This window comes from Bacillus rossius, chromosome 2 (assembly GCF_032445375.1).
Source record: "Bacillus rossius redtenbacheri isolate Brsri chromosome 2, Brsri_v3, whole genome shotgun sequence".
In the NCBI taxonomy this organism is placed as follows: Eukaryota; Metazoa; Arthropoda; class Insecta; order Phasmatodea; family Bacillidae; genus Bacillus; species Bacillus rossius.
The window spans coordinates 87,406,890-87,432,116 of record NC_086331.1 but is presented as its reverse complement, the minus strand read 5'-3'; the positions used below and the strand labels follow the sequence as shown (position 1 = coordinate 87,432,116).

The 25,227-nt window shown below is 34.4% G+C and overlaps 1 protein-coding gene across 6 annotated transcripts in view; it reads left to right on the top strand.

Moving 5' to 3' along the window:
* The window catches only part of LOC134529436 (nuclear receptor corepressor 2), a 407,697-nt gene that overhangs the window by 316,623 nt on the left and 65,847 nt on the right, over positions 1-25,227 (top strand). For 5 of the 6 annotated variants that reach the window (XM_063363527.1, XM_063363531.1, XM_063363526.1 and 2 more), the window contains 4 exons: positions 509-663; positions 758-886; positions 2,180-2,425; positions 13,333-13,551. In XM_063363527.1, coding sequence (XP_063219597.1) covers positions 509-663; positions 758-886; positions 2,180-2,425; positions 13,333-13,551 — 749 coding nt within the window. The remainder of the gene's footprint in view (positions 1-508; positions 664-757; positions 887-2,179; positions 2,426-13,332; positions 13,552-25,227) is intronic. The other variant, XM_063363529.1, reaches the window with a different exon arrangement.

Genomic DNA, 25,227 nt, shown 5'->3' with positions numbered 1-25,227 from the left:
CAGATGTTAAAGGATTGTACAAAAGCAAAGATAAAGATGACAAAGACAAGCAAAGACAAAGATAAAGCAAATATGTGTTGTATGTAAACCTTTATTTCACTTAACCACATATGAATGTAAAATTATTTGCAAGGACTGTTTAAGGCCTGGTATTGTTTAATGTGGTAGTTCACAAAAAATGTTTTAACAGCAAATTCTTATGGCCCTGTATTCTTGATATTTCCATTTGGTTTTGCTCTTGTAATCTATGTGCAGCCACAAAATTTGGCTCTTGTGGGCTTTCAATGTATATATGGAACAACCACCTTAAGTTTTCATTCACAAAAAAACAACAGCTTATTTACAAATTATGTGACAAACTTTTATGGAAGATAATGAATACATTAATTGGTTTTTTATCTGTCATGTGACATTGTTTTTGATTTCATAAAACATAAAAGTTAATTAAATTATTATGATCACATTATTTTACTTTCTACTTTCCTGTAAATAAATGTTGTGGTTTCAGATACGCCACCTCTTCCTGTTGTAAAATCAGAAGTTGATAAGCAAGAAGCAGTTTCTCAACCAATAAAAGTTGAGCCTGAAGAATCTGCAGTTCGTAATCAAAGTCATTCCATACAAGTAACATCAGTGAAAGAGGATTATGATAGCTCAGCTACGGTGAGTGTGAAAACTGATTTTTAAAGTTTTGATGCGAGTAAGTGTTAAATAAATTACAAATGTTGGAGGTGTTAACTGTTTGCCTTGCTTTCAGGAGACTGCGGATGAAGGTCAGGGAGGTGCTGAAGGGGAATCAAATGTTATACTTCATCAGTCTCCAAAATGTAACTACAACATGCCACCGCTTTCTGCAGTATCAATCAATGCGCCATCTGAGATTGAGGTATGCTTATGTTTTTTGAAGGTTAATATAAACTTTAAGCACTTGTCACAGGTGTTATGTTTTTGTTCTTATTGCACAATGATGATTATGTTATTGTTTTCTTTTCTAGTAAACATTCCTTAGTGAATTAGAATAAATTGAATGCCTGAAGATATGTTTAAAAATTGTGTTATTTTCACTTTGAACATTTTGTGGGTTTATTTTTGTTTGCATTATTTTGACAGCCAACATCTGCTCATAAATTAGTCAGACATGTTTACAGTTTTTTATGTATTTTTTCCACCACCGCTATTAACATTGGTTACACTATATTTGCACTATTTTTTATTGTTTATAAATTAACCTCTGTTTGGAGAAAAACTGCATAGTGATTGGTGACAGACTCAATTATACTGTCCTTGCTTTCATTGGCAGCTGTTAGTGTTGAAGTTTTGGATCCAAATTCAAATTATTTTATAGTTGGTGCAATGTTATTTACAATATTAACTTTTCTTCCACCTATAAAGCACATTTGTTTTGGCGTTACCTGTGCCACCTTAACAACTCTCATTAGCCAGGCTGGATAGGGGTTGGATGTTATCCTTTACCACAACCAAAGAGTTTACTGAAAGTGCTTTTCTTTAGCATACCCTTTGGGTCACTGTTGGAGTCATTGCATGGTTAAAAGTTTACATCAGAAAAGTAATCTAATCCTAAACTGTGGCATATCTGACTTCAGCACTGGTCTAGGGACCAACACAAGAAAATGACTGATTTTTAGGACCAACAGACTATTGGCATTCTAACCCAAGCACACATTGGCCCTTAATGAATTAGAGTAACTTCTACTTGCATCAATAGAGTACCTATGCAGTTCCCTATAGTTGAATATTTAGGAATTTAGGAATCTGCCCCTTACAGACTCACAAAGTAGTTGGTTGGTGATAAACTATTTCTTGAGACAAGTTCTCACTGGGGTCTTATAGCAATTAAAATTGTATATTATTGTGGTAGTGACTGGTGCCAATAAAGTTGTTCCTTTAAATGCTATACATTGTAAAATTCCACAACTGGAAAAATAGAAACCGGTTAAAAGAGGAAATAAAAAATGGTCCAGCATAATAAACACCAGTCAGTCGCTGACTGATGGCACTCTCAGCGCTCTTCACCCAAAATTCCTTTTGAAGGTTAATAAGACTGGAATAGTTTGAAACCACAGTATCATAGTTATGCAAGTAAACAGTGTATCGTTAATTTTATCAGTTAAAAGAAAATTACAATTAATAATAAAAATAATTTTTCTTATTGTTTCAGAATGGTCCAGTTGCTGAGGGTGCATCGCCAACACCAATACGCTCTGTTAAGGACCTATTATTGGAAGTGATAGAAAAGCAGATTATGAAGAATCCTGGGGGTCACGGTGGCAGTAACTCATCAAATGTTGAAAGTACTGTAGAGCCAACAATATCATCAATCCTTAAATCCGATCATCTTGTAGATTTACATCGTTCTGGTGTCTCATTTGGTCGTGATTACCGAGCGGATATCAAGTCTCGACAAGTAAGTTAGTTAAGTTTTTATATATTAACATTGATTTCAAACATTTTAAAACAATCATAAATCATGATGAATGTTATGCACATCTTAGTTCATTAATACTATTACAAAACTAACTACATGGATATATATAAAATAATTTATATCAAGAGGAGCATGTTGTTACAGTGTATTTCATCACTCACAAATTTCACAATTGCTTTTATTGTCATGTCATTTTTTGAGTATGGTTTCGTAGGTAATAAATATAAGGGGCAAGATAAGTTATTAGAGCAGTGTTAGTGCAGATATAAATATAGCACTTTGAACTGTGAATAATAACTTATGCATATTTCAAAATAATGTAAGTTGTGTTGACCCTCTGCACAGAACATTGTTTTTTTATCTGTTAAGCAGAACACCGGTCCCTCAGACCAGTATAGTTTTGTTAGCCATTTACACGCTTTTAAAATAAGTTTCAGTTACCAGGTTTTTTTAAAGAAACATTTACAACTTATCATACTTTATTGTGCAATATATATTCATACATACATACATACATACATACATAAATACATACAAAAATACATTTTGTGTTATTTTATGAAGTTACAGTTAAACCTCCGATCCCTCACGGTTCCCAGGAGTATGGTCTTAATAGAGGGGGGGGGGGGGGGGGGTCGTAATAGATGTTTTCCGAAATTTTCAGTTTATTTCAACCCCCACCACCCCACCCAAACCGCTACTCGCGAAGAAACTAGCCTTACAATGGCAGGATGCTGTCACTCACAATGCTAGACGGCTTTGCTTTAAACCCACTTCAACCTTCATGACAAGTCCGTCGCCCTACAGGCCACCTCTAAAGAAAATATGTCAAAAGACAGTTTATTTTTACTGGTTAGTTTACATGTACGTTTTCTGCTTGCCGTAGTTAAATACACTAGAACCCCGATGTCACTAACCTCGGATTTAACGAAGCAGTGATTTTACGAATACATTCTCGGGAACCGTCAAAAATTGGACATTTTGACCAAAATGTGAAAATCAGAAAATAAAAATATAAACGAAATGAAAAATCATTCAAATTTGTTAATTTTAACACACACAGGGTTCGTACGGTCCTGGAATGTCCTGGAACTTTTACCATGTCCTTAAAAGGTCTTGAAAAGTCTTTGAATTCAATCCAGTCCTTGGAAAGTCCTTGAATTTTCAGGTAACATAATATTCCAGTTAGTTTCCCATCGTTAAAATCCTAGCTTAGGAATACAAAACCATAATTTGTTTCTTATTTCTAGAATATAATTTGCTTGACGTGAACAGACGATAACCGAGTGAATTTTCGTAAAAAAAAAAATGGATTTGGGAATTTCTCGTGTTCTATTGGCAACGACATTTATCGGTTATGGTGCGTAATAATGCTTTGCGTAACTGTGTTATTGGATATAGTTTGGTACACAAGAGTAAATGTGGTATCGCGTGGTAGTTGTGGTATCGATTTTTAAAATATGCAGGATAAATATGGTATAGTATGGTAAATGTGGTACAAACAAAAGAAGTTAGATGCAAGATGGTGGTTTTGCTTTGTACTTTTTCCGGATTTACATGCTTCTGTAATTGTATGGCATTGTCGGAGTGATTGGAAAGGGAAAAGTGTTATTTCTAGAAATGTTTTAATATCAGTTCCGACTTCGTTTTTAGTTTATACTTCCTACGAGTTGCGAAAAGATTTTTTTGCCGGCTTTGATATTTGCATCAAATAGCCTATTTGTTTGCATTTTGATTTAATTTTTGCGGCTGTCGTATGTAAAAACTACATTTTTTCACACTTTCTCTTATTATTTTCCTTCAACGTGTTTGATAGTGCTTTTGGTGTTTTTATGTACCTATGCAACTTGAGAGATACTGTTAACATTTTTTCTCAAAATGCCTGGAAACTGTACTTTCAACGATTTGTGGTTACGTAACCCAAAATTCAGTAAATGGCTACAAAAAACGACTGACAGAAATAAAGCCAAATGTGTTTTATGTAGTTGTGTTTTCGATATCAGTAACATGGGTGTATCGGCGTTAACGAGTCATATGGGTGGGAAGAAACATGTCGCTCTGGCAAGTGAGAAGCCAAAACTTGGAATACAAGTATATCTCGGTGGTAAACAGCCTTCACAAGATGGCCAATCTACAAGTTTAGCAGTCGTGAAACCAGATATCCAGAATTCTCAAGATCAGCAGGTAGGCCTGATTAGTTCTTTTATTACTGGCCAGGACACTTTAAAAGCAGAAATTCTGTGGGCCCTTAAAGTATGCAGTAACCATTTTTTATACAAGTCCTGTGAGGATATTGGGCCCTTGTTCAGACAAATGTTTCCTGATAGCAGTGTTGCCAAAGGCTTTTCGTTGGGAGAAACAAAGTGTGCCTATATGTGTTGTTTTGGGATAGCACCTTATTTTAGGTCCTTACTCATGGAAAAAATTCGAAAGGAAGATTCGTATGTTCTGCTTTTTGACGAGAGTGTTAACCGAAAACTTCATCAGAAGCAATTGGATTACCATATTAGATATTGGGATACCGACAAAGTCGTCTCATGCTATATGCACTCTAGTTTCTTGGGACATGCAACTGCAGAAGACATGTTTAGTTTGTATGAAAAACTCAGTTCTGAAATTTTTCTTCCCAGCATGCCTTTACTGCAGCTCTCCATGGATGGTCCAAATGTCAATTGGAAATTTTACGACATGGTTTGTGATCAACTGAAGAAAGACACAAATAAAACAGTGATACAAACTGGCAGTTCTGGGTTACACATACTTCATGGTGCATTTAAGTATGGATCAGTTTCATCTACCTGGGATGTGGAGAGAATTTTGTCAAGTATGTATTATCTTTTTAAGGACTCTCCAGCTAGGAGGGAAGATTATATGAATGTGACCAGTAATACTCTTTTTCCTTTAAAATTTTGTGCTGTTAGGTGGATAGAGAATTCGATAGTTGCAGCTCGTGCTATTGAAATGTGGCCTCATATGCTCAAGTATGTAAAGTCTGTAACAGACAAAAATGTTCCCAACCCCAACACCAAATCTTTCATGGCCATCAAAGAAGCGGCAGCTGACCCACTCACGCCTGTAAAACTGCTAGTATTTCAGTCAATTGCCAAAGAAGTGGAACCATTTTTGATAGCATATCAAACTGATAAGCCAGTTCTGCCATTTTTAGAGAAAGATATGTTGAAATTGCTGCGAAGCCTAATGGAAAGGTTTATCAAAGATGATATTATGAAGAATGCAAATTCTTGTGGCAAACTTGTCAGAGTTGAAGTTGCAAAGAAAGAAAACCATTTGCCAGCAACCAAAGTCTATTTAGGATTTGCTGCAGAAAATAGAGTAAAAGATTTGGTTCACAAGAATGTAAGCAAGGATCGTGACATTATACAGTTACGAATGGAATGTCGTGATTTTCTCTTGGAAATTGTGAAAAAGTTGTTGAACAAGTGTCCTTTACAATATTCTGTTGTTAGGAACCTCAGTTGTTTGGACCCTAGAGAAATGAATGACCAAAAAATTTGCACTACCCGGTTTTCATTAGTATTGAAAATTTTGGTAGATGCAGGGCGAGTTGAAGAAATAGACTGCGATGCATTACTTTCAGCTTACAAAGATTTTATTCTGGAGTTTGGTTCGTCATCACAGTTTCGAAATTTCAAACCTGAAGCTGACCGTTTGGATTCATTGTTATTTGGTAGTGCAAACTCTAGTTCCAACTACGTAGGATTATGGTGTGTGATGAAAATGCTGCTGATTTTGTCACATGGACAAGCCTCTGTTGAGAGAGGTTTCTCAGTTAACAGGCAAATTGAAGTAGAAAACATGCATGACCGTACAGTAATTTCGCAGAGAATCATTTGTCAGCATGTTACATCTGTTGGTGGTGTCTCAAATGTAAACATTACAAATGATCTGATAGCTTCAGCAGCAAGCGCACGCCAAAAATGGCAAAGCTTTTTGGAAGAGAAAAGGCGCAAGAAAGAAACAGAACAGCAGAAGTTAAAACGAAAAAATATCACAGATGAAATAGATGAACTCAAGACCAAGAAACAAAGAATCGAAGCAGATATTTGTGAACTCACAAAATCAGCTGATAGGTTCTCTGAACAGGCGGAAGCAACCGGTAGTTTAACCATGGTGTCAAAGTCCAACAGCCTTCGAAGAACAGCCAAAGAAAAATCTGCATCCCTTGCTGAAGTAAACAGTTATGTGAGAAGTTAGAAGAATATAAAAATCACTAAGGTATTGTGTGAATGTTACGTAGGTTTTTAGGTAGGGATTAAATTTAGTAGAAAAACATACTTAACATACTAAAAATACAAAAGCAGAAATAGAAATTTTGCGAAACTAAACTTAATTTGACTTACTTAAGTAAAAATTTGATGTAGCTAATATAATTCATTTTTACTGTGGTCCTTGAAAAATTATTGTACAGTCCTTGAAAAGTCCTTGGAAAGTCCTTGAAAGTTAATTGTAAGTTCCTGTAAGAACCCTGCACACAGCATTTTCTTGTGTCGGCTTTAATACTTCCAATAATGTTCATGTAAGAATAACAAAAAAAATAATGGGACATTTCCTTTAAAAATATGGCAGCGGTAGGTTCTGCAACGCGAGTGGGCGCACACGAAGCTCGCCCGGCTGGCTGGCGGCAGCGGCTTCATGACGCATCAGGTCACCCCTCCCTCCCCTCGATAACATTCTTCAAGGCTAGCTCATCCCTCCCAGACACACAAACCATCTAGTGTCCTCCCTTATAACATCCCAACTTCGCTCACCTTTGAAAAACCTTCAGTGAGAAAATGCTCTTTTCACCCTCTCTTCTCCCGTAAAATTTGGCTATTATTAATGGGGTACTAAAGCGGTGAGGGAGAGGTAAGATCGTTGTAAATATTTTCGGACCCCTCCCTCCCCACCAAACTGGCCCAAAAAAAAAAGGTACCTATGTCAAAATATGTCACTTTTCACACCAAGTTCGAGTTCAGTCATCTATGGCAAGGAATTTACAAGCTTTCAAAATTAAATATAAATGTATTTTAATAGCAAGGGTCCTATGAAAAGGAATATACGAAATCAAATCAAGCTGCTGTCACCAAACAAAGCATAAAACGGCCTAATGCGTGGTCGCTTCGTTATTGCTCGCGCGAGAGGCGAGTTGTGGAATGTTAGAAGAAAGATAAATGCGGGGGAGACAGAAGGCAGCTAGTGTGTTTCCTGCGTGGGGAATAAGTGGCGTAGCCTTTTTTTTTATGCTGGGTGAAGCGACCTTTTTCTGTCAACCCAAGGGAAAAGATAATTGCTTGAGCTGTCATAATAAACATCGCTGCGGCGGCAGTTAAACCAAGTCGAGGCGGGCGTGCATCCAGTCGGTCGCTGTGTATTTCTACTCGAAAAACATAACATCTCAATTCATTACAAGATTCCTTATAACCTACACGTATTGCCGGATGTTTTCAGCCTGATCCATACAAGTTTTTTAGCCACGTTTTAAATGAAAACAACTGGCGGGCCAGTGTTGTGCCCTGTTTTGCGGACACATAAAGCTTTTATCAATTTGCTGACAGTTTTAATATATTTTTGCTCTCGTTAAAATGAAGCAGATAACGTGATTCGTGGAATGGGGATTGTCAAGCGCTTACAGCGGTCGACAGGAAGTGGTATCTATTTTACATGCTTTATATTAGCTTCACCTGTATGTTTGTCTGTCCGTCTGTAACTCTGTCTGTCCGTCTGTAACTCTTTCGACTAAGAGTGAGTGACTCATCACTGTAAAATGTCCCACCCAATTCATTACGTTCGTTAGCCGAGCGGTCTAAGGCGCGCGACTTCTGTGACGTCAGCTTTCGGAATCAGCGATCGTGGGTTCTACTCCCGGCCACGCCGAAAAAAAAAATGTTTTTTTTTTCCCCGGTAAATTCTAATATTATATCCATACATCTAACTGCAAATGATTCGTAGAGACTTTACCATTTCTTTGTGACGTTGCAACTCCAAATAGTTATCTCAGATGGTAATAGGTAGTGTCGGTAACTCATTTCCCTATGATAATTATACATAAATATAGTTTAAAAAACTAAAAAAACATGCTTTTAAAGAATATCAAACTAAAAAGTTAAAAATAAATATAGTTTAAAAAACTAAAAAACATGCTTTTAAAGAATATCAAACTAAAAAGTTAAAAATAAATATAGTTTAAAAAACTAAAGAAACATGCTTTTAAAGATTATCAAACTAAAAAGTAAAAAATAATTTTAAAATTAAATTTATGACAATAGTATATAAGCAATACTAGTATAAATGAGAAAAAAGCATGGGGCGCTTAATATTCAAAAAATATGGCACAAAGCGCCTCAAGCTTTTTTCTCATTTATACTAGTATTGCTTATATACTATTGTCATAAATTTAATTTTAAAATTATTTTTTACTTTTTAGTTTGATAATCTTTAAAAGCATGTTTCTTTAGTTTTTTAAACTATATTTATTTAGATATGCGCTTCTTACGGCGGTACAGCACTCTGCAAGAGAAACGCAGTAACACGCTACTCACCACAGGAAACTTATTTTCTGTCCGATTTTCTTCGGATTTTCGGCAATTTTTTCACGGTTCCTCCTCGAAATCGGGTTGTAATAGAGAGGTGGTCGCAATAAATGGGGTCGCAACAAAAAGGTTTTACTGTAGTTACGAATATTTTTATTTGGGTAATTACCACATTTTTACCCAAATGAATACAAAGTGCATACAAATGCCATATATGCAATAAGCATAAAATAAGATGAAACAGAAAAAAACAACACATAACTAAGGAAAAATATAAAAATAATTTAGACAAAAAATCATGTCACACGAACACATTTAGCAAATGAATGCTTGAATTATATTATAATTGTGACACACAGTCCTTGCATATTTGCATTGATCACTCCAAGCAATTAGGAGTGTTGCACTGCACGCACTTGTAATTAGTCTTCCTCTCCTGCTGGTATGGGCAGTAATGGCACATTTTTTTTTTCAAGACAATCTGTCCTTAATTGATTCATTGAAGAAGCATCGGCTTCTCCATTATATATGGTTGTCAGACAATTTTTTTTATTTTTGTTCTTAGGCCTGATGGTAAGTAATGAATGGTAAGCCATCAACGAAGATTGTTTGGTTATGAAGTCAAATCGATGCAGGTTTCTGGTTTCATCATATCGTTTCTAGATGACTTAGCCATTGATGCAGCTAATGGATATCAAATGATGAAAAGAAGCCAGAGGCCGTCTCCTGTTTTTCGGTTGGTCGAATACACACTGCACTTCATATCCAACATCTTGACTCCAGATTTTGTGCAATTATAAAATAAAATTATCTCCAGCTTGTTATTATTGTCAACATATTTGTCATGTTGCATTTATGAAAGGAGAACGACAGCAATGGATTTTTTTGGCACATGCAATAAAAGTGTGAATTCTTTGGTGAATCCATATAAAGATGACTCAACAGGCCTGCTTTTGTTAAGCTGAAATTCTGGAAGAATTTCTGGCTTGTTATTCTCTAGTGTCCCCACGACTGTCAAGGACTTGTCCACACAAATATTGTGCCAGCTTCATACTCAAAAATCAATTATCTTCAGTGATGTTCCTATTAAAACCATACAATGGCTTGGCTAATCGTACCACTGTTTACGTCTGCTTCTTCAGTTTTCTTTCTTCAGCACTAAGACTTATCCCGTTACTATCTTTTCTGCCATAAATGTAGGTGTTTGAAAGGTAATAATTTTGAGTGTCAGCGAGGCAAACTAATTTTAAGCCATATTTAGCAGGTTTGTTATAAATCCTAAATTTGCATCTTCCCCGGAATGGGACAAGTGACTTGTCAACACAGGCATAGGCTCCAATTTCGTAAATTTGCTGGCAGTTTTTAATGAACCAATTGAAAATTTCAGAAATTGCAGCTGCCGGATTCTTTTCTTCCCTGGTAAGGTGGGTACTAGAGTCATCAAATCTTAATGCTCTGATAAAAAATATTGAAGCATTTTTCTGACATCACAGCTTGGTATATTAGCCTACCTGTGGGCCCTGTGGAAAAAAGTGATGATAGTGACTCTCTAGCCGATTTGTGAATGCAGCTCAAAATCAGCAACCCTAATAATGCTTCTATTTGATATATGTCTGTCAGGCAATAATAATATTCATCGAATTTGGTATTTCTCACATGGAATTCGATTTCAAATTAGTCCATGTGACAGTGTCCTCGAGAATATCAGGAGTAAAAAGGAGTCCCCAAACGTCTTCAGAGCTGGGATGAAGTAAATTTTTCGTGGGGACATTTTAATTTTAATAATATTTGAAACAAATATTTTGTATCATAACAAATGCCTTTTAAGTGATCCCCGTTTACAGCTTGGACTGGCAAATTCACTCCAAGATCCCGAGTTCATTTTGAACTGCAGCGCAGGTGTCGAGCAGTGTTCTAATGCCTGCACACTTTAGAACTGACTCAGATTACATTACATACTTCACGTGCCCTTGGAGGTAGAAGTGGAGAGGATTATTAACAGAATTCCTGAAAATTTTCTGTTCGCATCATCAAATTATTCGTCATGTAAAATATATATATTTGGCTGTGATCTAGTGGTCAAATAAATGGTCTTTGGTGGGTTTTCTCTGGGTACTCCAGTATACCCCACCCATTCATCATTGTTTTATTCTCATCTCATCGCCTATCTATATTTATAATCACCCCAACATCAATAATACGTTATGCCCTAAATTATTAACTCAGTCTTGACTTATTTTCACATATTTTTTTATTACATGGCATGTCAACTGATTCAGTGAAGCCTGAATTTTTTTATTTTGTAAGGCCTTATTTGAAATTGCTTGCATCATAATTTTCCATACATTCAGTTACAATATGCAGGGGTGTTGTGAAGTGCAGATTGCTGATTTCCATGGATTCTAATTAATGATTGCTGACACATGCTGTAAAGCATCCTGATCATGTGGCAAACATGCTGGACTGGTAGAGGTTTGCACTCAGCTTCAAGCATGACTCACTGTTCTGATTGGTTTAGAGCTTCTGTGTGTGAAATTTATGACACTCCAAACCTCCCAGCTTGCTCAGTGTTATTGGTCTAGACTGCACATTTATGAACAATTGGACAAATTAGTTGGCCACTGAGAAAATATGTAAGTTCCGGAAGACATGTTATTGTCAACACGTGGTTATTGAAATAACGTCTCTTGAACACAAACTGATATTAACATATTTTTATAAATACTTGAAGAAAATTCACAGTCATCATGGACATCATCTTGTGACCACGAAAAAAATACATGGAGAGAATACAAATTTTAGCACATAACCTCTTCACTAGTTACAGAACACAATTTTACTGTTTGTAGGTACCGAAAAATGACTATTAAAAAAATAGTTTGCAAGTAAATGTTGTGATTGCTTGCAACACATGGTACAAACCAAAGGACTCGGTACTCGGGACAAAGACAAAGTTTACTCGATCATTGTTTGGGCTAATACCGATGACTGTGGTCAAAACATTCTAGTGGAAAGTTCCAAAACACGAAAAAGGTTGATTATGAATGATAGCAACCAGACCACAGCCGCAAAATTTACTATTTGACTCACATTAATATGTTGTTTGTGAGCCACCGCATGACACGAAACCTACTCAGTACCTTGTCCTGGTAGGACAAGGGTGCTCACGCAACTTAGCTTTCAGTCAATCACAAAAATACATGGAAAAATATCAGCCAATCATGGCATATGGCAACAATTCAACTAAATTCCAGGGTCTTTTTCTCACAGTTCCAGAACTCTGTCTCTCTCTCTTTCTCGAATTATTATGCAAGTGGCAAATTATTGCATCAGCTCATTGAACAATGAACACTGTTAAAATATAAATACAAAAAAATTTGCATGATCATGCATTTACACATAATAAAAAAATGCAATATTTTAAAAAAAAGTGAACGCCCATAAAAACATAACCACACAAATAAACGAACCGGGGAAAATTATTGGCTTATTCACTTTAAAGCATGCAGATTATCAGAAACCCTTAAAAAGCGTGGAAAAAAATGTAAATTATGATCATAAAACATATGGCAAAACCCGAACACTTCTTAAAAGGAATCAAAAGCTGGAATCTAAATTATGCCAAAAAATTTAACCATAGTAATGAATATGAGACATCATAAATTAATTTAACCATTTTGCAAGTGGGGAGGGTAGTAACCTTGGTATTTACAAGTTAAACCCTAATTTTAAAGTAAGCTCTTAAAATAATTTCAGGTGTGTAGGTACTATTGCTATTTACTATTAGTAAACAACACATGATACTATACTCTCAAGAACTGTAATATTTTACTAGCTAATTCACTTACAGATAATTTTTTTAATTTAATCACCAAAACTTACATTGCTAGGAAATGAAATATTTGTATGTCTTCATCAATCAAGAGAATGTTCCAATGTGATTTTTACTTGTTTTGTTTTAATGACTTTAAATTTCTCTTGGCACATAAAAAATTCAGTATAATTTTCACTATATTTAACAAATATAACTTTAAATAAATGTTCAAATTGACTATAAGTAATTCATGTAAGGGTTCACACAAAAATCATATATGGTAATGGTGAGATTTGCCATAGAAAAGATTTTTTTTGAACATAGCATAATTTGGGCCAAGTTCTTGTCAGCAGATCAGAGATATTGGCGGACATATTTTCTACCATTCCCAAGTGGTAGGCCAAACTTGCACGTTGCACTTGATTGTAGTAAAGGCTTTTTTTTGTGTGTAAGCCGACAATGAATTAATAAAGCATTTTTATATTTTTTATATAACTTATGTGGGGGTCAATTCTGAGGTATATTTTTGTATCTTAATTTAGGGACAGCTTCCATTAGACTCATCATTGGCAACGCTGTCTGTCAGTACACGTCACCCAGCTGTCTCTTCTGCTTCTTCACCGCAACAACAGCAGCAGCATCCTCTCCCTTCATCGGTCAGCTCTGTGCAAAAGTCCAATTCCATCCAAATGGCTGCTACTATTACACCGTGTCCAGTACAGTCTGTTGATTTGCCTAAAGAGGGGATAGTTGTACTTCAGGTAAAGTATTTTTAAACAAAGATATATTTTGTTATATTTTAATTAGAGTTAGTAAATTTATTTTTAGCACAGTTTTCAGTGTTATTTAAAAACTGAAAAAACCCTATTGTTTAGGAAGATGGCAGTCTTACTTCACGTAGATCTACCTATCTCATTTTGTGAAACAGTACACCCAACCCTCAAAGTAACACCCTAATTAGTTCCAGGAAAACAGAGCGCTAATCAAAAAAGTTCCAATCAAATACTTAAGTCCATAAATAGTGTATGTTAATCAAAATAATTTGTTTTCCAATCAGTAAGTGTGCTTGCTTAATACCTTTTAATCAAGACACTTTACCCTTTAAAATCAACTTACTGTATTAATATATGTCTGAACTCTAGGCCTGTGCCAATATTAGTTTTTTTAGTTTGGATTGATTTTGAATACAAATACCAAATTATTTTTGATTATGAATATCGAATTTGAATAGTAAGAATGAGAATTGGAAATTTTTTCACGTCGTGCAAAACATATATGGGGGGGGGGGGGGGGGGGAGAATGGGAATTTTGAGTGTAGTGCCTTTTGGCATATTAGACAATTAATACTAAAATGAAAGGTTGGTTATGTAAGTCAGCTACAGTAATCAAACATTAAATTTTGTTAAAATATGTAAATTAAAAATTTAATTGCATTTTTATGCATAAAATCTAACCTAACATAACCTAAATTAACCAACCTTTCACTTTAGTTTTTATGTGCCTTATTTCCTAGAACCAAAAACTCTAAATATTGAAACAAAAAATTTTTGCGGACCGCAAAATTTAGCTGCCCCCCCCCCCCCCCCCCCCCCCCCCCCCCCCCCCCCCCCCCCCTTTTTTTTTATTCTCTATCTTTGATATAGATTAAATGAGCTCATATTTACATAATTCATGTGTATTTGTTGTTACTGCAATAAGGTAAACTGTATATTACTTCAGCAATATTGCAAACACATTTTCTGCTGAATTCCTATGAAATCTGGAACCATTATTTAGGTTTGTTAATTTACTTATTAAGTCGCAGGAATACAAATAATAGTTTGTTTGAAATGCTACAAAAATATTCTGTGTTTTGAATCATCAATGCATATTTTTCTGCTACAATTTTTCAAATAGTAGTAAAATAACTTTGAACACATGTTGCATTTTTAAACACAAAGTACTGAATATTATTAATATTGCTAAAATGTTTTTACCTTATCAGTGAATGTTTGTAAACGACAAACTCACATATGCTGTGTCTAATATTTGTTACCAATTGAATATTGGTTATTTTTATGTGTTATTATTCAAAGTCAAAGCGAATACGAATAATAAACTATTCATATTTGAAGAGTAGAATATTCTTACAGGCCTACTAAATACAGTTGAAGTAAATTTAATTAAATGTTAAATAATATTTTGAGATTAAACAACTTAAAATTAAATTACAATGTAAAAACGTTCACGGACCCCATTGTTTACGTAAACAGGGCTTGGGCATTCCTGGTGCTTACAACATTATAATATTATTCATTTATGATATATATTTCAGTTCTAATAAGTTTTAATAAAGGATAAACTCAACATTTTCTATTATTAGAAAGAATATTTAACCTGTTAATGTAATCCCCGACTGTTGTTTATTAAATGAGTGTTTCCATGATTTGCCACTAGCACATCCTGTTATACCTAAGGTAAATTAGCCCTGAAAGCTTCTGGTTTTTCTCACCAGAACTGCTGCTGACTTGTGATATATATGTGTGTGTGTGTGTGTGTGTGTGTGTGTGTGTGTGTGTGCGTGCGTGTGCGTGCTGTGTGTGTGTGTGTGTGTGTGTGTGTGGGGGGGGGGGGGGGGGGGGGGGGGCTAAAAGTGAAAACACAAAAGGTTAACTTGGAGATGGTGTTAATTAATTGAATTACAAGTATGAAAAGTTTTTATTTTAGTTGATATTGGTGTGGCACAAGTAATAGTAGTTGTACATTGGTCAATTGTACTGTTTCACAAAATAATATTTTGCTCTTTCCTTTATAACTATTCGCTTCCTTCATTGTACATATACTTTAGCACATTTAATATATTTCAGTGATTTATATTACGTAGAAATATCTCTGATGTCCGAGTATTGAGCCAATCTTTATATTATGCAATACATATATATATAATTGTCACCTTATTAATTCATTGCATTGAATTTAATGCCACACAAGTGCCATTGCCATTGTGCGTGCACGGAAATAAAGATTTATTTAAATAAAACAAAGTGCTACTTCAAATAATGCCATAATGTATTGGTGTCGTTACTTCAAAACTGTGCGAATTTAATTGCGTCACTTAGAGGGGTGAGTATACTTAAATTTTTTTAAGTCCAGACATTTTTCCCATAAGGACTATGTATTTATTTCCTGCATATAAAGTTTCACGAATGTTGCATTTTCTGCTTATACCGTTTGCTTTCTAAAATTCAATAAATGCAAAATAGTTTTTAAAACCTAACTATTCCAACACTTATACCATCTGTGAAAAGGTTACTTACACTTTACGTATGTATTAGTTTACAATCACTGTTATACCATAGATGTAGATTGTTCAAATAGGATTGTATTTAAGGGTGCCAGAACACTAGCGCTTCACATTAGTGCTGGCTAACGTTGTGTATTCGATATATCGAAAGTACATCATGTTCGCAGGTACGTGTCTGTTGGCACCCTTGTTTTGAAAAAAGAAACTCCTTTGTTCCTTGCCATTCTAGTGTGATGTACATACATTACAATATTTTAGTTTGCCAACTATTCTGTGATGGCAAAAAAAAGAATATAGTTTTCAATTATTGATAAAGAGTTCAATTAATTTCATTTGTAGGTAGAAATGACAAACTTACACATTTTCAAGTGGCGGAGGAGTTGGAAATACAGTAGAACCTCGATGATACGTTCCCGTTTCATACATTTTCCCGTGTCATACGCCGATTAATTTTGGTCCCGCCGAAAGTACTATATTTACAATGGTTTACTTTCCCGGAACATACACTTATAAAATAATTAATTTCCCGTTTCATACGATTTTATGAAGCGGAAAAGTCCTAAAATTCACAATTTTTTTTTTTGTTATATTCATCCTGATAAACGTTTTAATGTTTTTATTTTGAAAAACGTTCATTGTTTACCTTTGCAAACGTAAGAAAATAACTTTATTGCACCATAGATATGAATAGTACCAGGAAGACTGTGCACTTCGCTAGTAGCATCTTTGGCAAGCACCAAGCGAGACTAGTGGCGCAAACTAGCAATGATTATGAAAATGGTGCACGCGCTTTACCAAGGCATGGATCTCATATTTTGTGCATTCATTAATCTTTGAACTGAATATACTCGTTTGTTATTGTTTTCTTACGATCGGATTGTTTTGTATTTTACGTTTCTCAAGTTAAAATTTTATTGTAAATTGTTCTGTTGCATAAAGTTGTTTGTAAAATGAAATAAACAAGCAAAAATTCCTGATTTTCTTTTTACAATAGCCTAATTTTTTTATTTCTAATTTAGGCTTGGTGACTTTTCCCCCCCTCCAAGAAAGGACTTCATAACATTTTGTAAGGCCACTGTTTCTCATGTCAGCTTTACTTGATTATGGACTGTATTTTACATTTCTGGTGGTTTTATATATGTATATATAATGATGATTTCATATCTTTCATTAATATAATGCAATTATTTACACATTATGTATTTAAGTTTAATCTGATACTGTGCTGGTATGCTAGATTGAAAAAAAAATTATTATTGCCATTCCCTTTTCATACACTTTCCCGCATCATACACCATTTTTGTGCCCTCCGTTGAAAAGTGTATGACAGGGGTTCTACTGTAGTCATTCCCTCTCTAAACATAGTCGCAAATCGTGAAACAATTTTAAAGAAATTTGACAGTATATTTTTAAAGACAAATAAAATAGAAGCTGGAAGCAAGACGTAAGTTGAAAAAATTGTTGGCTTGGTTAAGCAAATTCGAGCATCGAGTGTACCTGTCAGTGGTTTTAACTAAATTTTTTAGATAACTTCATGAGTTGATTGTTAAAAAGTTCAATCACTGACAAGTGATTAATTTATATTTCCTACTTATAATAGGGTTTTACTGTAATTACAAACTAGCCTCTAAAAAATTAATTTTCTTTCTTTTGTGGATTTTTTGGTTCATAAGTTTTAGAAATGTATTTTTCAAGAATTTTTTTTACTTTTGGTAACATCTCTACTAACTTAGCCAGCAGCCTTTCAGTTTCAAACAAATTATTCTAGAAATAGGGATTATCTATTAACTTCTTGACATAAGTTTAAGAACTAGTGCATCATGTCACTAAACTAAACAGCATAACTTTTGGCTGACCACCTCATGGCATCTCCTAACAACTTTATCCTGTTCTTTAAGTGTTAAGTTAGTGGTATGGGAAAAGAATTGTAGTATGTACTTAAAGAAACCAAGATGTTAGCGTGATTATCAACATTATTTGTACAAAACCCACACCTTCTGAAAGTAAATTTCTTTGCATTTTTAAAAATAAATTCTGGTAGGGCGAAATGCAATATATTTTTATATAATATGTGTGAGACCTACCGTGCCATTTTAAAATAATTTGTTTCGAAAAAGACAACTGTTGTATTAGGTGATTTTCAAACTAATGAACCAGTGGCGCAGCATTGAAAGTGAAGAGCCAAGTACCAATTATTGAATTTCTGTCAGAAAGTATTTTAGAAATTTTTTTGGGTGTGGTTGAGGAGCTGTTTATTTTATTCATTTTTAATATGCTAATGACAAAATATATGAATATCAATACCATAACCGTTTAGATGGCTAACATATATTGTAATTAATGTTTTCAGTAATTGTCTCTTTTCAAAAAAAAATTGTTGAATAACAACAAACAGCTTTTTAAAACTTTTCTTGGGGTCTACTTACCTGTTATGAAGAACCGTAGCTACTTTAATATCAAAACTGATTTGCTAACCTATAACACTGTAACTGGCCATCAGGCCAGTCAAACAAAAACTTAAAAAAACTTCTACTACGGAACCCAAAGAATAAAACTTCCAAAATTAAAATATGATTACATCATTAACAAATTTAACTTAATTAAAGAGAGATTATTGCATAACGGCATAAACTAATGCTCGTCACAGTTGTCTTGTCTTTACTTGATGATTAAATTTCCTAAATCTACATTTTACTGAACCTTATACTTACTCTTAGCCACTACTTCCTGGCTGCTTCCCAAAGGTCCTCCGCTCTCACTCTTCTCACACCTAAATTAAATTTTTTGCCACTGCATTAACACATCTGTTTGTCTCAAGAGCTAAAACCAGGAGGAAAGCACACTGTGTTGCCAGGCAACAGTCCATGCCAGGACAACGCGCTACCACAGCAGTCTGTGCTCTCGCCTCATTCCCCTGGTTTACCAACTGATTTTGACAGTGCAGCATGTACCCCCGCTAGGCTCCCACTCGACTAGACACACGTAACTATTGCAATGCTCGGTGAAGTGCCACATGGGCTGAGCGGATGCATGTCATGATCACACGATAGCCGGGTGAAACGTGACGAGCTAGGCACAAAGCAGCTGGCTGGCATGTAGTTACCGCCTGAACACAACTGCCCTAACACAGTATTTATCCAAAACTTCAAATGAATGTCGAAAACCACCTAGTGTGTTATGAAAAAAAGCTAAATGAAAATTAAAACCAAAATGTGGAAAAACACGCTGTGACAATATCTTTAGTGAAAAAATTGGTTGTCTGTAAAGTCGGTTTACGGACGATAGTTTAACGTTGCAACGTCATAACAAAACATTGATGAAATGATTGATCCAGAAGAAAATGAAATATCCAATTCGGCCTGAGACTGAGCCATAATAGGTTTTTCCAACCAAACCATTTAGGCTTAAAAAATATGTTATTCTTTGAGGAAGTAATTTTTTTTTTAATTTTTCTATCTTTTGTATGATAAAATTTACCTCTACATACTTTTATGAATAAAATTGAATCATTTTTATTGAATTATCAATATTTTGTATGGATACAAAGAAGGAGTGAAATGAAATCTACAATTTAATTTATAAATTTACTTTTATTTGCACTCATTAATTCAAATAGGTTTATTACTTTTGTAGTGTCGTGTGCACCGTATTTATTTTTACAAGTACAAAAATGGCAGGTATCGCGGCGGCAGGGGGGATTCGAACCGTCAACCTTTGGATTGGTAGTCAGCAATGCTAATCGCACGGCCACGAGGCCATCTTGGAAATAATAGTTTCAGATGTTTATATATATTTATAAAAATTTTGTTTTGTGTTGTGGAAGTTTTAAAAACGTATGTAGTCCGCCATGTTTATTTCTTATAGTGGTAGGCGGGAAATTTAAAATATATTGTCGGCTGCTAGTCGGCCGCCATGTTTATACTAACTTCAAGATCGTCGAGAATGTTTTACGCTTTTTCGCAATTACACATTTAACGACGAAGTTTTTTCGTCTTGAAATTAAACGTAGAATTTAATAAAAATGCCCTTGCAGTTACTAAAATAAGTATTAGTAAGTTTAAGAAAGAATTTCAGCTTTAATCTCCAACCCATACGCTCGTGGTGCGCTGGGGCCGAGATTAAAATTTGTCGAGAATATTTTACGTTTTTATGTCTTCCAGTTCTCAAAATGATATGCAATTGTGGTCCCGGGCACGAAACGTTATTTATAATTCATTAATAATAACGCCCCTCGCGATAAACAAAGGAAAATATGTATTAACGAGTGCCTGGTTTCCGCGGAAGACAATGAGCGTAACGGGACACATGGTAGTGGGACAATGTGCATTACGGTACACTTTTTTGTGCGTGCAGCCGGCGTTCATCGATTTATTAGACGTTTTCACGTCAAAAGGTAAAATTTTTAGACAAATAAATATAAAATTGGTTCAAGTGAATGATAGATTATATTAATAATATCTTTTAAAAGAAAAGTAGCCTTTTAGATAGACACTAAATACAGTTATGTATATACTAAATCAGTTCTGTATATATAAATTCAATAATAATTTTATTAATAGTGTTGAGCAAATTTATGTAATTGTTGGAAAATTGACAGTCACGAGAATTTAAGTAACTTTTGTTACTAACGTACACACAGTCAAGCCCATACCAAACTTGGGCATTAAAAATATTGGCAAAATTAATTTTAGCCCTAACTGGGAACTGCCCAACTTCATGATTCAGCTGAAGATATTAAAACTGGTCCTTAAAGTTGGTTAGTAAATGTTGGAGTTACAACTGATCTATGCTTCATGAAATATTAGGGAGTGTAACTTTTCAGCTATTAAATCTGCCAACAAAGTCATAAAGTGTGGTTTGTATTTTTGAAAGTTCACATAACAGCACTGGCTTCACATGCTCAAGTAAGGCTAAAGCAGCCAGTGAATAGATGTTATAAACATGTGACACCTGATTTTAAAGAAACTGTTTGTAAATCTTACAAAATTGCTGTCAATATGCTGCTTATCTACCTTATTTCTGCTAGCATCCAGATGAAAAGAGAACACATCTTGGGTAGGAAGTGTTGGCAAGCTACCAAAACTATATTTTTTCTTCTAAAATTTACATGGTCATTTTATCTAATGATAGATAAATCTTGAAAAAAATTCAGGCACTCTGTAATTTTAAAACTTAATACAAAATTCACTTAAAATTATCTATGTCTTATGAAATTAATTTATCCTCTACTTGTTACTTAACTTTTCTATAAAATCTTATTCACATATTATTCTTAACAGTCTTGTGACTGTTACTTTAGAAGTATAGTACTCACTTGTAGCACTTTTTTCATCTCTCCATTCTTTGGCTAGTCATCAAGTACTTCATCTCCTGAAGAAGTTTTTATTTTCTGATACATCATTACTCACTTATGAGCCATATACTATAAATCATGGACATAATGTGATGTTCCTAGCACCAGTAATTAGACACCAACTAGTTGTTCTCACCAAACTACATGAAAGATGGATGCGCCCATGATTAATGTGTTACAAATACTGAAACCGTTTTAACTGTTGAGTGATCAGCTGAAAACACTTTCCATGGTATCCTCAAATATGTTGTGTTTAATTCAAAACATTGCTATTTTGGGTTTTTGTTGTAGTGAAATTCTGTGCATTTTTACTTCACTTCATGACAGGATTGGCTGATTTAAACCACGATGGTTTAAATCATGGTTTAAACCAAGTGGTTTTTTTTAAATATTTTTTTTTAAGAATATCTTAATTTTTTTTAATGAAAGGTCTAATTCCTCTCTAATAACAACAAAATGTTTGATCATCAATGTTTCTTGTGATTTATAGGAATAAAAAATTATATAGCTATTAATCCAAAATCTTATATTAGAATTATCTGAATAAGTTATAGATCATACCCTGCTAAATATGTACCTACTTTTTAAAAATTAAAAACATTAAATAGTTCATTCTTATTCCGTAGGAAATCCCTGACTGTACTTCATATCCCTTATTATATGGGGAACACTTGTTCTATGTATGTAGAATCTTCCTCCTGTGAGGAAATACCCCTTTCTGTGGTTAACTCATATTCAGACAGGGTTGGGGGAAAAAATACAGTTTTTTTTGCTAAAAAACCAAGTTTTTTAGGTTTAAACCAGGTTATTTTTTATTTTGTTCTCACCACGTTCAAACTATGTGTGTATATACGAATTCAGATCAATTAATAATAATTGACACAATTCCTGATATCAGCTACAATACGGTATGTATATTTAAATTTATATTTAAGAACATCCAACAACTGCCTCATTATTAAGTTTTTTATCCACTGATTCTAATACCAAAGAGTTTGCACAAATATGTTACTAAAGTACCAAAAGATAACTAACATTGTGACAGTACTACAGTGTGTACAACATAATAAACTCACCTAACCTAAATGTCATAAATGCTTAAAAAAAAAACACTCTCTCTCTCTCTCTCTCTCTCTCTCTCTCTCTCTCTCTCTCTCTCTCTCTCTTTACTCTTCAGTCTTGTGGATTATCAGTTAGTAAAATAAAAACATCAAGATTAACTAGTTAAAAAAAATCAAGCTAGTTCTTTCCTTTTTGTATTGCAGGTCACATCACATCACTGTTGGTTGTATTTGTTAAATGCTTTAAACAGAAATACAAGTTTGGATGCTTTTTCTATGCCTAACTTATTACGTACTTTAGAATGCACAAATCCAAATGATGAGAATACTCTCTCTACACTCGCTGAAGAAGCTTGTTCTGTAAGTAACTGTTCAACAGAAAGAAAAACTACATCATTAAATTTCTCAATGTCATTCCTCTGACTTCTCCACCACTCATATGTTGTAACTTGTTATGTTACTTCATTCTCAAACAGCAGCTCTTGAAAACGTAAGCTTTTTGATTGAAATTTAACAATTAATGGAAGCAGTGAACTCTTAGAATACCTTGATTTTGCAAACTCATATGCTATGCGTATTCTTCTTCTTCAGTAAAATCAATGTCAACATCAAGTGATGATTTTTTTTCTTTCGGATCCAGCATAAAAGCTAAAAAATGAGCAGGTGTCAATGCCATATTATATCTTTTTTGGAATTTTTGTATGACATGTTTGTCTTTTGTGGCTTCCATTTTCATTGGAAGATTCTTCCACACGATCACTGATTCAGAAATAGTGCATTTATTTTTTTGAACTTCACCAAGGGCTATGGCAATAGGCTTCAAAATATTAAGTAAGTCCTCTGCATTCCGTTTCAATGTCATGTTAGAAATTTGGTTATGTACTACTTTATCAATAGTGTCACGATGTTCCTCACAAATTTGTAACAGAGTTCCCCAACCTTTAACATATGTCTCAAGGCAGTCTACCATTGTATTCCAATGCACTTCACTTAGTAGGATTAATTTTGGAACATCATATCGTCTGTAACATGCATTAGCAAAGTAGTTGTTCCTGAAATATTTTATTATGTGTAACACATGTTCTGTCACATTTGAAATATTCAAGTCATTTGCTAACAAGTTTAATATGTGAGCTGAACATCCATAAGTGATGATATTCAAATCTTCATTATTTTCCAAAAGTTGGCACATTTTCGGCACATTGGCAGCATTGTCAGTAACAACAGAGAAAACCTTGCACCTAAAGTCCTTCTCACACATTTTTCTACTGTCATCAGCCACTTCTGCCAGATAATTTGCAGTATGAACCTGACCAGATGTGTCAACTGTGTTCACTAAATATACATTACCCGATTTGGTCGTAACTGTAGCACATATTATTGGTTCATTATGGACATTTGACCAGCCATCAAACCCAAGACACACACTTTCATTTTCCAGAGTAAGGGAACAATTTTTCTTTTCTCTAATTTCTTTTCTGTTTGGAGGGGTATAGCCTGGGCGAAGCTGTTGCACAAGTTCCACAAACTGAGGATGTTCGACACTACGAAAGGGTGTATTTGTTGCAAATATAAAGCGAGCTACTTGCTGGTCCAAAGACTTTTTCTACACTGATGTTGATCGAACAATGTAGGAATCCATTGATATGCTACTTTTAACTTTTTTTCTTTCAACAAAAGTACATCTTGACTCATTCATTACCTTTGTTTGATGAAGTTGCAGATGATGTAAGATGAGTGAATGTATGAGTTAGGCTTGTGGAAGGTGTAATGCAGTCTGAAAAAGAAATTTTTCTTATTAATTTCATTCCAAATTACAAATGGGGAAAAGTATTTGAAATGAAGGCTTTTAGCTCTCATAATAACTCTGAACCTATTATGAACAACATGGTTGCATGCTTTCCTACTGCCAGTTTTTGAAAGCTAACTGCATAAAGCTGGGCTCATGCATGAAAATTGAGAAAACATTAAGAATTTAGAAATATGCAGCAAGTGCCGATACTGCGCTGTTTTTGGTACACTATGACAATATCGTTAGAAATAATTAAAGAACAATATTAAATATTTTAAAGAACAAAGACACCATAATATTATATTGGGCCATCAAAATCATTAATAAAAGTCAAACTTCAAAACTATGAATGCAATTTAAACACAGTCAAAATCAAAGCTTACTGATGATACCATTTGTATGTGAAATGTGACTTCTTTTAAGTTAAGAATTAAAACTTCAAAGTACCGGTATATCCTAAATGACTTGGTTTCTTATTAAATATTAATTGAGAAATGTAGCAAATTTAACATAGCCATGTTTCTGTTTAAATCATGAGACAGAGACAATATTACACCTGATGGATCTTACCTGCATCATTATCATCTTCAACTTCCATAACTGAACTTTCACATTTAGATAGGTGATTTTTCATTCTGACAACTTGACCCTCAAGTTCAGTGCCACATTTTTTTACATTTGGCCCTCACACCTTTTCTTGATTCCTTCTTAACTTCTTCAAATGAAAGCCATACAATATCCCGCTTTCTGCCACTCATGTTTAACCAGTGAAGTTATAGCATCAAAGAATTTAAGTCCAGCAACTCTGCACATCTGAATGTGACTTAACCACAGAAAGGGTATTTCCCTACAGGAGGAGGATTCTACATAGAGTGAGTGTTCCCTACAGAAAGGGTATTTCCCCACAGGAGTAGGATTCTACATAGAAAGGGTCTTCCCCACATAATA